This window comes from Chiloscyllium plagiosum, unplaced genomic scaffold, assembly GCF_037043375.1.
Source record: "Chiloscyllium plagiosum isolate Xiang-an unplaced genomic scaffold, Cpla_swu_hap1 HiC_scaffold_12, whole genome shotgun sequence".
Lineage (NCBI taxonomy): Eukaryota > Metazoa > Chordata > Chondrichthyes > Orectolobiformes > Hemiscylliidae > Chiloscyllium > Chiloscyllium plagiosum.
The window spans coordinates 23,542,257-23,554,423 of NW_028270150.1; the positions used below are offsets into that span (position 1 = coordinate 23,542,257).

At 39.8% G+C, this 12,167-nt stretch overlaps 1 protein-coding gene across 4 annotated transcripts in view; it reads left to right on the forward strand.

Annotated features, from left to right (window-relative positions):
* ttc3 (tetratricopeptide repeat domain 3) overlaps positions 1 to 12,167 on the forward strand; it is a 115,640-nt gene that overhangs the window by 38,996 nt on the left and 64,477 nt on the right. For all 4 annotated transcript variants that reach the window (XM_087992505.1, XM_087992503.1, XM_087992502.1 and 1 more), the window contains exons 10-15: positions 814 to 876; positions 3,297 to 3,351; positions 5,592 to 5,751; positions 7,671 to 7,722; positions 9,756 to 9,867; positions 11,182 to 11,334. In XM_087992505.1, the coding sequence (XP_087848631.1) occupies positions 814 to 876; positions 3,297 to 3,351; positions 5,592 to 5,751; positions 7,671 to 7,722; positions 9,756 to 9,867; positions 11,182 to 11,334 (595 nt within the window). The remainder of the gene's footprint in view (positions 1 to 813; positions 877 to 3,296; positions 3,352 to 5,591; positions 5,752 to 7,670; positions 7,723 to 9,755; positions 9,868 to 11,181; positions 11,335 to 12,167) is intronic.

Genomic DNA, 12,167 nt, shown 5'->3' on the forward strand with positions numbered 1-12,167 from the left:
AGAACATGCAGGTCCTAGGCCGCCTCCACCACCCGACGCCTGGAGGAAGAATGCCTTATGATTAGATTAGATTACTTTACAGTGTGGAAACAGGCCCTTCGGCCCAACAAGTCCACACCGACCCGCCGAAGCGCAAACCACCCATACCCCTACATTTACCCCTTACCTAACACTACGGACAATTTAGCATGGCCAATTCACCTGACCTGCACATCTTTGGACTGTGGGAGGAAACCGGAGCACCCGGAGGAAACCCACGCAGACACGGGGAGAATGTGCAAACTCCACACAGTCAGTCGCCTGAGGCGGGAATTGAACCCGGGTCTCTGGCGCTGTGAGGCAGCAGTGCTAACCACTGTGCCACCGTGCCACCCTTCAATCCCAAGGCATCAATGTGGACTTCACCAGTTTCCTCACTTCCCACAACCTTACCCCAGTTCCAACCTTCCTCATGACCTGTCCCACCTGTCAATCTTCCTTCCCACCTATCCGCTCCACCCTCCTCTCCGACCTATCACCTTTACCCCTTCCTCCATCCACCTAGTGCATTCTCAGCTACCTTCTCCCCAGCCCCACCCCCTCCCATTTATCTCCCCACCCCGGAGGCTCCCAGCCTCAATCCTAATGAAGGGCTGTGGCCTGAAACTTTGATTCTCCTGCCCCTCGAATGCTGCCTGACCTTCTGTGCTTTTCCAGCAACACACTCTTCACTCTGATCTCCAGCATCTGCAGACCTCATTTTCTCCCATCAAAATTTGCAGCCAATATTAAGTTTATGGATTATTGATTACATTAATTTTCAATCTCTTTCAGGCCTGATAATCAAATTCTGTATGGAAATCGAGCGCTCTGCTTTTCACGAATTGAAAATTACGGGTAAGTCTTCAAAATAATTACGTAATTACAACTAGTTAGGTATTCTGGTGCTCATTGATGTATGCGTTGTTGACACACGACTGTTCAGAAAAGATATTTAACCCTTGTTATTTCTTATTGTTGGGTTCAGGAAAGTGTCCCCAGAATATTTACCTGAATATTTAGATTATTAGCCCAGTGACATTACCATTATGCCATCCTCTCCCCAGTAGGGGATGTTATTCTGCTTTATCCTAAAGAAAGATGTGCATTTATGTAACATTTTGCACAGCCGCAGGAAGACTCAAAATGTTTTACAACCAGTAAAATACCTTTGAAACATAGTCAGAGGCATACTACATGAAAGCAGACCCTTTAGCTCAACTCATCATGGTGATCAGGTTACTGAAATCCAACTAGTCCCATTTGCTGCACTTGGTCCAAATCCCCCTCAACCTTTCCGATCCATGCAACTGTCCAAATAATTTTTACATGTTGTAATTGTATTCCTGTACTCAGTGCTCCAACCAATGAAGCCAAATGTGCCAACACCTCCTTCACCACCCTGTCTACCTGTGATGCCACTTTCAAGAAACTATTTACCTGCCCCTGGATCTCTTATTCGATAATAGTCCCCAGGGCCCTAACATTAACTGTGCAAGTCCTGTCCTGGTTTGTCTTAACAAAATACAACATCCATTCCTCAGCCCACTAGCCTAGTTGATCAAGCTCCTGTTGTACTCTTAGATAACCTTCCTCACTGTCCACTGCATCACCAATTTTGGTGTCATCTGCAAATGTACTAACCATGCCTCCTATATTCTCATCCAGATTGTTTATATGAGTGATGAACTGCAGTGGACCCAGTACTAATCCTTGTGGCACAGCCCTCTTGACTGAGCAACAATCTTTTACCACCACCCTCTGTCTCCTACCTTCAAGCCAATTTTGTATCCAATTGGGTAACTCTCCCTGGATCCCATGTGATCTAAACTTACTAATGACTCTGCATTGTGGAATTTTGTCGAAGGCATTGCCAAAGTCTGTGTAGGCAATATCTACTGCTCTGCCTTCATCCATTTTCTTGCTCACCTCTTCAAAAAAAAACTCAAGTTTGTGAGACATGATTTTCCATGCATAAAGCAATGTTAACTAATCACTGTCCCATGTTGGAATCGCAGCAGAAGAATATCATTTTGAAAATCCAGCAATAAGCTCTCTTTACCTTTAATGAATTTTGCAAATATCTGGAAATTTCTCTCTTTTAACATTCTAGAATCTTTCTGGCTCCAAGCAAACTTGTTGGTGCTTCTTCACCTGAGAGGCGAGCAAGTTTATCTCGTAGCTAGTTGTGTATGTCAATCAGAATGCTCCAAATTCTACACTCACTCCAAGACTTTAGTTGATTTGAACTGAAGCAGTTGTAGGGATAAACTTCTATTTCAACACTTTTGGGTTATGGAAAGGGGACCTGTTCAGGTTACCCAGCAATCCTTGTTGGAAGTAGGTTGGGATTTTCATTGCGTGTTGCAATACAATCAATCCAGTCAATCCTTTGCTGCCACTGGTGTTTTTTCATGGGATAATTATTCACTCCTTTGCAGTTTAAATTCCATTGGAACACAATCCTCCCTCTAACTTTTTGTTTAAGCTTTCCTATGTTTTTGGAAGGTGAGCTGCTGAAATATGTTGTTGTGTAGTTTAAGCTGTAAAGCATTCTTGCCATTCAGCAGAGGGGAAATATGTACAGCAAGTAGATGCTCTGTTCAGGAGGCCAGTTATTGTAAAGAACTTTTTAAACTGAGTATACTCTTCAGAGAAATGACTGAATACTCTTGAGCATTCCTTCGGGAAGTTGCCTAGTTTTGGTTCATTTATTCAGTAATCTCAGGTATACTTCAGATAAATTACAAAGAATTAATTTGGAGTTCAGTAATACTTTTAATATATTTTTCCCAGTCAAAGCCTTAGAGAAGGGTTCCTACTCAAACCCAACACTTTTTGTAATAAGGGATCAGCACATACTTAGTGCAATATGAGCCTTGACTTGTTTGAAAATATTAGAAGCTGTGTTTTGTTAGATTTGTCCGGGGGAAGGAGCAACCAGAAAGCTATCAGCCAAGTTTTGAGTTAGTCATGAATACATATTAAAACCTGTTCTTCTCACCAGATCACTTAACATGCAACAGGTGAATGATTAAGTATGGGCCAATAGCACATTTGTATTGTGTCAAACCCATTGTACTTGTTTTATTCCCCACCCTCTCCTGAAGGTGTTGACGTTTTGCTGAGAACCGGTTCCAGCAGCAGCCTGCCAGTATCCAATGTCTTTAACTTCATTTGTTGCACTGTTAATTATTACCAGAAAAAAATGCTTTAAATTGGTAATTTGTTTACTAGTGGAAAGAGATGTTTGATCATGTTCTTATTTTCCTTTACAGGAAAGCACTTGGTGATGGAAAACGAGCCATTGTATTGAAACCTAATTGGCCCAAGGTTAGTTTATTTTCCATTTATATTTCTCTCCCGGCTGTGTATCCACTATCATGTGTTATCATTATAGCCCTGATAATGTGGTTTTCAAATTTCTTACTGACTGTATGGAGTTTGCACATTCTCCCCGTGTCTGCGTGGGTTTCCACCGGGTGCTCCAGTTTCTTCCCACAGTCCAAAGATGTGCAGGCCAGGTGAATTGGCCATGCTAAATTGCCCATAGTGTTAGGTGAAGGCGTAAATGTAGGGGTATGGGTGGGTTGTGCTTTGGCAGGTCGGTGTGGACTTGTTGGGCCGAAGGGCCTGTTTCCACACTAAGTAATCTAATCTAATAACACATTGAGGGCAAACTTATATTGCAACAAAATGCTTAGTAATATTCCTGGAATCAGTTTGTAACCCATATTAAAAGAAATGCAAATTGTGATGACATTTACATTCAGACCTTATATGATAAGGATGGTTTGAATAGAATACATGTTTAAGAGGTCTAATTTTAAGGATATACAGTACTATGACTCGTACATTAGTTGCTAAAGATTTATGGCTTGTAGGATAATTCTTTTGTTTCCTGCGCTTGTAATATGATAAAGCTAATCTTAATATTGCTAATGTCCATAATTCTTCTCAGGTTTAGAATTTGAATTATTTGAACCATTAATATTAATGTTAAAAGCCAAGGTAGAGGATTTATTTTAAAAAAAACTCATGAAATGTGAAACTGACATAGCTCACTTACGACCAAGCCACTGTTGACAAATATGGTGCTGTCATATTCTCACATTGCCTCTCTCCAATTGATTTCATTTCATTTCTGGTTTGTTTCATTTATTTCATTTTCTGGATATGATGTCTATTTCAGAAAATATAACTGCCCTTAGAACAACTATAATAACCCTTCAGTTAACATACTCGGTGAAAATGGAAGATCTTGCTCTCAGTTTCTTTTGACTAGCTGACAAAAATCTCCTATACTTAAGTTTTCTTAACCCAGCACTGATATAGTGGAATAACTGGACAAAATATTTTTCTTAGGCATTAGTGGGAGAGAGGCATTGTCAGTAACACCAGCAATGCCAACCCTAATTGCCCTTGAGTTAGTTGAGTGAGCTGTTTTCTTGAATTGCAGGGTCCAGAACTAGAGAACATAGGTTTACGGTGAAAGGGGAAAGATTTAATAAGGACCTGACTGGTAACTTTTTAACGCAGAGGGTGCTGCGTATATGGAATGAGCTGTTAGAGGTGGAGGTGGACACAATTACAACATTTGAAAGGCATCTGAACAAGTATATGAATAGGAAGGGTTCTGAGGGATATGGGCCAAATTTTGGAAGGTGGAAATAGGTCAGATTGGGATGTCTGGTCAGTGTGGATGAATTGGACCAGAGGGTCTGTTTCCATGCACTCTCAGAGCAGTTAAATTGGATATTCCAGAATTTTGATTGTGACAGTGAAGCAAGAGCAATTATACTGCTAAAGTCAGGATGGTGATGTTGCAGAATGGAATCTGTAGGTAACTGTTCTCCTCAGCCTGCTGCCATTGTTCTTTTAAGCAGTAGAGGTCACAGCTATGGGAGGTCTTATCAAATTAGCTTTGGCAAGTTGCTGTAGCATATCTAGTCAATGAGTCAATTTGCAGCCACTGTCTGTCACTGATGAATGGAATGAATATTTAAAACAACAAATGGGTTACTATTTCCAGATGACATCAAATTCTTTGTACTCACCAAGCAAATGGAGAATATTCCATCACCACCTCTGCCAACTTATTCCTTGCAATTTTTGGGGCGTGGGTGGGGGTGGGATGGGTGAGTGGAGGGACATGTGAGTTATTCACCACAGAATACCCACCTCTGATCTTTTCCAAGGTTTCTAGTTAGTGGCTGCTTCAGAATGTTGCTGGTGGGGATCCGGTATAATGGTTGAATGTCAAGGGGAAATGTTTAGTTTCTCTTTTGTTGAAGATGTACGTTACCTGGCGCTAAATGTGTGAAGCAAATGCCATTTGCTCTTTATCAGCAGTTGCCCAAGTGTTGGTGTGAACAGGCATGGACTGCTTCATATGTTTGTATACAAAGTGATACTGAAAGGCACGTCACAGTTTTTGGGTTTAAATAAATGGCAAGCTGCTATGTTCATGTGAAAATGGCTGTTATACACCTTTTTTTTCCCTCCCCCGATATATCCTGTGAAAGCACTCTAGCTTCAAATTCTTACTTTGATTCTTAACTTTAATTTGTCAGGGTCATTATCGTCTGTGTGATGCCTTATTTTCGATGGGAGAGCACAAACGAGCCATCGATGCTAATGCTAAAGCTCAGGAATTATGCAAAGATGTTTCAGATGGAATTCGAGATTTAATTCAGCAGAAAGAAAAGTTCCTTAAAAAGCTGCAAGATGAAAGTAATAGTACTTCTGTTTATATACATACCGTTTAAATTTTTAAAAAGTTCCACATTTGGTCCATACTATATTTTGATAAAGACTGTCACTGATTTTTTTTCTTTTTTAACATGTGCTCGATCGATATTCACATTAGTGAATGGTGATTATGTTGTAGTCCCTGTTAGCCTATTCAGTGATATTCCACAGTGTTTGGAAATTAATAAAGATGTGTATGTATTTTAAGTATTTAATTCAACAGGAAATCATAGATTAAACTTAATTTTTATTGTCTTGGATGCAGAAATCTGAATGTTCCAATTACATTTTGAAGATCCATGATCCTTACTATTACAGTTATGAGGTGGAGGTCATAATTGCTTTTAGCTGTTTTAAACCATATGTCATGCTTGCATTCAACAAAGTCTACCTGTGTTTTGAGTGTCTCTTTTTTTGACATGCTAACAACAATGCTGTTACACTTCATCTCATGTCTGACCCTGAATCAGGGTTAGGGGGAGAAGGTGTTGAAAAACATACCAGCCAAGATAAAGTGGTAGAACAGTCTTGATGGGCTGAATGGCCTAATTCTGTTCCTTGTGGTCTTACAAAATCACTCATTATACTTTTGGGATGCTTCGTATTTTACCGGTGCAATAAAACATTTTAAGAATTTTTCATTCAGAGATGTGCATTTTCAGTAACATGTTTTCAATTTCCTATTTCAGTTGCTATAGCTCTTGCTCTGTCTGACTTCCATTTGCTTTACAGAGTTTAAACATTCACATTTTGGATCATTATGTCCCACTTTAGTCATTGTAATGCTACTATTTTCACAAATATTGATCCATAGACAGGGTGGTGAAAAAGGCATATGGGATCATAGATGTGGAAAGAGGCCATTCGGCCCATCGGGTCTGCATCAGCCATCTGAAGAATTTCCTGCCCAGACCCTATCCCCATAACCCCACATTTCTCTTGGCTAATCCACCTAGCCTGCAAATCCCTGGATATAACAGGGCAATTTAGCATTACTTATCTACGTAACCTGGACATCTTTGAACTGTGGGAGGAAACTAGAGGACCCTGCGGAAACCTATGCAGACATGGGGAGTGTGTGCAAACTCCACACAGACGGTCACCCAAGGTTGGAATCAAAACCCAGGTCCCTGGCGCTATGAGGGAACAGTGCTAATGACTGAGCTACTGTGCTGCCCTAAGGGATACTTGCCTTCATTTGCTGGTGCTTAGAATATAGGAGCAAGTAAGTCTTGTTACGACTTTATGAAACATTGGTTAGACAACAGATGGAATACTGTATGCAGTTCTAGTTGCCTCACTATTGGAAGGATGTGATTGCACCAAAGAGGTGCAGAGGACATTCCCCAGAATGTTGTCTGGAAGGAAATGTTTTAGTTATGGGGAGAGACTGGATAGGCTGGGTTTATTTTCCATGCAGCAGAAGCTGAGGGGAGATTGAATTGAGATATACAAGATTATGACAAATATTGATAGAGTAGATAATGAGAATCTCTTCCTCATCACAGACATATCTAAGACCAGTGGGCAAAGGTTTAAGAATAAGTGGTCTAGAGGAGATCTGAGGAAACATATTTTCACCCTGAGGATGGTAGATTTATGGGACTGAGAGGCTGGTGGAGGAAGTAGTCTCTCAACCTTTAAGAAGTATCTGGATGAGCATTTAAAGTGCCATGGCATAATAGGTTATTTGCTAGTTGGTTAAAATAGACATGGTGGGCCAGTGGGCCTGCTTCTATGCTGAATGACTCTAATTTTAAAAAAATCTGTTCCTGTAGTGCAAACTCCCGATTGGTTCAATGACTTAATCAATCAGAAATGACGAGACTGATTAACTCTGCATTATAAACCTTTATTGTCTATCTTTTTATGTACACTAATTTTAAATTTTTTTTCTTCAGATCATAGAAGATCAAAGACTGATGGGTTAAAAGAAGAAGCAAACACCAAAAAGTAAGTATGCTCAGATAGTATAGAAATGTGGCACCTTATTCTCAGCTGATCCAAAACTCTTCAAAGTCTGAGATTTAGGTTATATGGTCGGCATAAAACTTAACTACAAGCTGAGTTTAAAGTTGCAATCGGTGGAAAGAAAGCTGCTGCTGGTGGCAGTTGTACCGTTGGTTAATTGGATGGCTAGTTACAACTTTTTTTCTCAGAAATGAAAGCAAAATACTTCAGATGCAGGAAATTGAAAAGGTAAACCAAAAGTGCTGGAGAAACTCAACAGGTCTCTCAGGTTTGTAGAGAGGAAACTACAATTAAGATTGTTCTTTTGAATTATTTTCCCAGTGGGCAGTGGAGGGAGAGTCATTGAATATTGTTAAGGTTATGTTAGATAGATCCTTGGTAGAGAACGGAGTCAGGCTATGTGAGGTAGACATGAAACTAGAGTTGAGGCCAAAATCCAATCGACAATGATCTTATTAAGTAACAAAGCAGGTCTGAAGGGGGTAAATCACCTAAACCTCTCCCTAATTTGAATGTTCAATGCATGTAAACCCTCAGTCTTATTTGGAGTAGAATTCCAGGTTTTTGGCTCAGTGAAGCTGAATGGCATGTTATATAGTTCCAAGTTGGAATAGTGTGTAGCTTGGAGTGGAATTTGTGGGTGATGGTATCCCTGTCGATCTCCTACAGTGTTCCTTCAAGATAATAAAAGTTGTAGGTTTAGAAAGACTTGTCAGAACGTGTTTGAGTTGCTGCAATGTATCTTGTGTATGGTGTATACACAACCGTCACTGTGCAAACATGCTGGAGTCAGTAAACATTTATGTGGTGAATGGGATGCTGCTGACCAAGTGGATTGATTCTTCTTGGATGGTGTCGTGCTTCTTGAGTGCTTTGGAAATGGCAAGGCATCATAGTAAGGCAAGAGTATTCAATTGCTGTACTGAATTGTGCCTTTTAGATAGTGTACATGTTTGGGAATTCAGGAGGCAAGTTACTTGCCACGCAATTCCGAGCATGTTTTTGTACCATGTGATATGAAGTGTGAGATTTACATATTGATATCATTTATTTTTAAGTTTGGATTTTAAACTAGTGGTATGTGGATTAGGTTAATGTGTATGAGGAGATTTAATGATTAACTGATATTCCTGAGAGAGTGTCAGTTAGCCCCTGGAGTGATGATGAGAATTTATTTGTATTGTGTGATGAAACTGACATACATATTTAAATAAATGTAATACACATTTTAACATTGTTCACTGCAAGTTTAGATTCTTGGAATTTGAAGTTAAACATATGTTGTTGTGTTATAGGAGTTGTTGATCAGCACTGGGGAAAAAAAACCTACAATATCCATAATTCTAAGCAAGATGCTCTTACCTAGAATGCATAGGGAACTACCCAGAAGGATGATGGGAAAAATTTTTCAGACTCTGACTTTAATTTTTTTATTCTCTGCTGGTGAGACAATCAAGAAAGAAGCATGTATCAAGCTTAGAAGTGCTGAGAAGTCTTGATGGAGTAACATACACTGAGCATTCTTCCCAAGAAAAGGAATTTAGAGAAAGTAAATTGTATTAAAATAAGCAGTCGCTGTTATTAATCCCAGTCAGAGTATTGGGATACAATTGGCGGAAATGAGGTGAAGTTAAATTTTTGAAGTTCCATCTGGGATAGTATAGTATTGGAAGGAAAGCTCAGGAGCATGATTATAATTAAAGAGTTACTTGCAGTTCCAGCAGACGAGTTGAAATTTTATTTACTTCAAGCCCAGTACCGCATATAAAAAAGAGGTATAATTGAAGTTTTGTTTTGCTCTGTGCTTTGATATCCTTCAAACTGATATATTGAGATAGCTTCATTTGGTTTACTTGATTTTTCTTTCTTTTGCTTAATAACCATATTATTATAAGCAAACCGGATTGTGTATGGTATGCAACAAAAATAAACTATCAATCTAGATTGCATTCTGGCACCTGACTTGTCCAGTAGTAACCTGGAATCATAATATTTGTGAACTCTATTTTCTCCAGAGAGCAGTCAAAGGTACCAATTAAGCCAGTATTTGAAAGCCACAAGAATGAGGCCAAGAGAAACCAGGAAAGAAATGGAATGAGATCACGTCTTCCACACCACCCAGAAATGGTGACTAAACACACGTAATATTTAATTATTGCATGACTAAACACTCATACTGGAACTTCGTAATATTAGAATCTAAGCACATTATAGAAAATAGATCTTTTAATTATGGCAGTGGTAATACTCATAATACTGTCTAATTTGTCATTTTAATTGGTCTGCTGTATGCATTCTGACTTCAACAAAGGTGTTAAATATCTCTCCAAAGCTCAGGGATGTATTGACAAACAATGGAAAAGGCTGTAAAATTCGGCATCACATCATAAGTACTGTTCCCAGCACCTCCTAGCATTGCCACTGCAATCTTCCCAGTGACGAAAGGTATCTGGCGGCCAATCTAAGCTCTTATGTAGCTAATTATTAATCACTTGAGAGCTTCCCATTTTTAACCATGGCAAGAGAGGCTCAGGCCCAGCAGGTTTTGCCAGTTAGGCTCATGGCTGACTAAATGTAAGCATATACTCTCATGACCTTCAAATTCTTATTCACCTGCAACCCAACCCAACATTACCCCACTGGGGCCTGCCAGCCTGACACAGATAGGATTCTCGACTTACCTTAAGTGTGAGCACCACTGCAAAACATTGTCCCCATTGCTGAACGCAATCCGACAGTGACTGGCAGTTCCAGTGCACCTTCTTGAACCTGAGAGATGGTGGTGGCCATTTGATAATGTCTGATACTGCTGGTATTGAAAATCTGCTCCCTCATCTTTCATTGAAACCAGGGATGAGTAACAACCAGAAATGCTGTGCTTACGTCAGAACATGTTGCCAACATAAAATGTATGGTACTTTTTCTGTCCTTTTTCACGTTGTATATTGGTGCAGATTGATTGCACCTTCGGTTTCTGTTAAACTACAGAGTGAATGTGAAGGGCAGTCAAGGGCATCAATTTATATTATAGCCTTTAAAATAATAAAATGTTCTGAAATGTTTCACAAGACCGTACAAAAATAAAACCTTGACAACATAAAGTGATGTTAGAGCAGAAGGCCAAAATCTTCAGCAAACTTTTAGGTCTTAGGCAAGTTTTAATGGAAGAAAGAGAGATAGCTAGAGAGGCCATCAGGTTATGGAGGGAATTCCAGAGATTAGGGCCAAGGTAACTGAAGGCATCAACAATGTTGATGCAGTTAACATTTGGGATGCTAATTGGCTAAAGTCAGATGAGCACAGATGTCCTGGAGGGCTGTGGAACTTGAATTGCCAGAGACAGGAGTGGAGGAATGAGACCATATAGGAATTTGAAAACAAAAGTACTGTATAAACTTGAAGATGCCAAGGTGGTAGCCTCTGATTGTTTTCTTTTGTTAGATGCTGATGCCTGTAAATAACTCAAACAGCATGATGAATGAATTGAAGTCTCTGATTCATGATGGGCATATAGCCTTATCGGACAAGCGTGCCCACAATGCAAAATATGCCTTCTTAAAGGTGCTGAACCTAGTGAATCCTGAAAAACTAGGGGTAAGTTTATGATTATTCTGCCTGTGTTCCAAGGAGCATGAGTATAATGTTTGCTATTTGGTCTCTATACTTTGGAATGAATAAAAATGGTATTAAATACATGAAAAATATCAGTGCCGTTCAGTGGTTTTTAAATTTCATATACAATGGAAGATTGTTACTACAACTGATTGCATTTTAAACTAGTATTAACAATAAATCTTGTACATTTATATGTACTCAAATCTTTTGATGGTGTAATACTCCCCATCGCATGTTGTGCCGAGGATTAATCCTAATGTAAAATAAAATAATGTAACCTACGCATACCTTAACTCACTGCTATCCATGTGCACGTCCAGCAGTCGCTTAAAAGTCCCTAATGACTCTGCTTCCACCACCACTGGCAACGTATTCCATGCATTCACAACTCTGTGTAAAGAACCTTCCTCTGCCGAACCTTCCCTTTATATCTTTCTCCTAATATCTTAAAACTATGACCCCTCATGCCAGTCAATCCTGTCCTGTGGAAAAGTCTCTGGCTATTGACTCTATCCATGCCCTCGTTACCCTGTATACCTCGATCAGGTCAACTCTCTTCCTCCTTCTCTCCAGAGAGAAAAGTCCAAGCTTAGTCAACCTTTCCTCATAAGGCAAGCCCTCCAGTCCAGGCAGCATCCTGGTAAATCTTCTTTGCACCTTCTCCAAAGCCTCTATCTTTCGTATAGTAGGGCGACCAGAACTGGACACAATATTACAAGTGTGGTCTCACCAGGGAATTGTAGAGCTGTAGGAAAACCTCGCAGCTCTTAAACTCGATCCCCCTGTTAATAAGAGCCAAAACACCATATGCT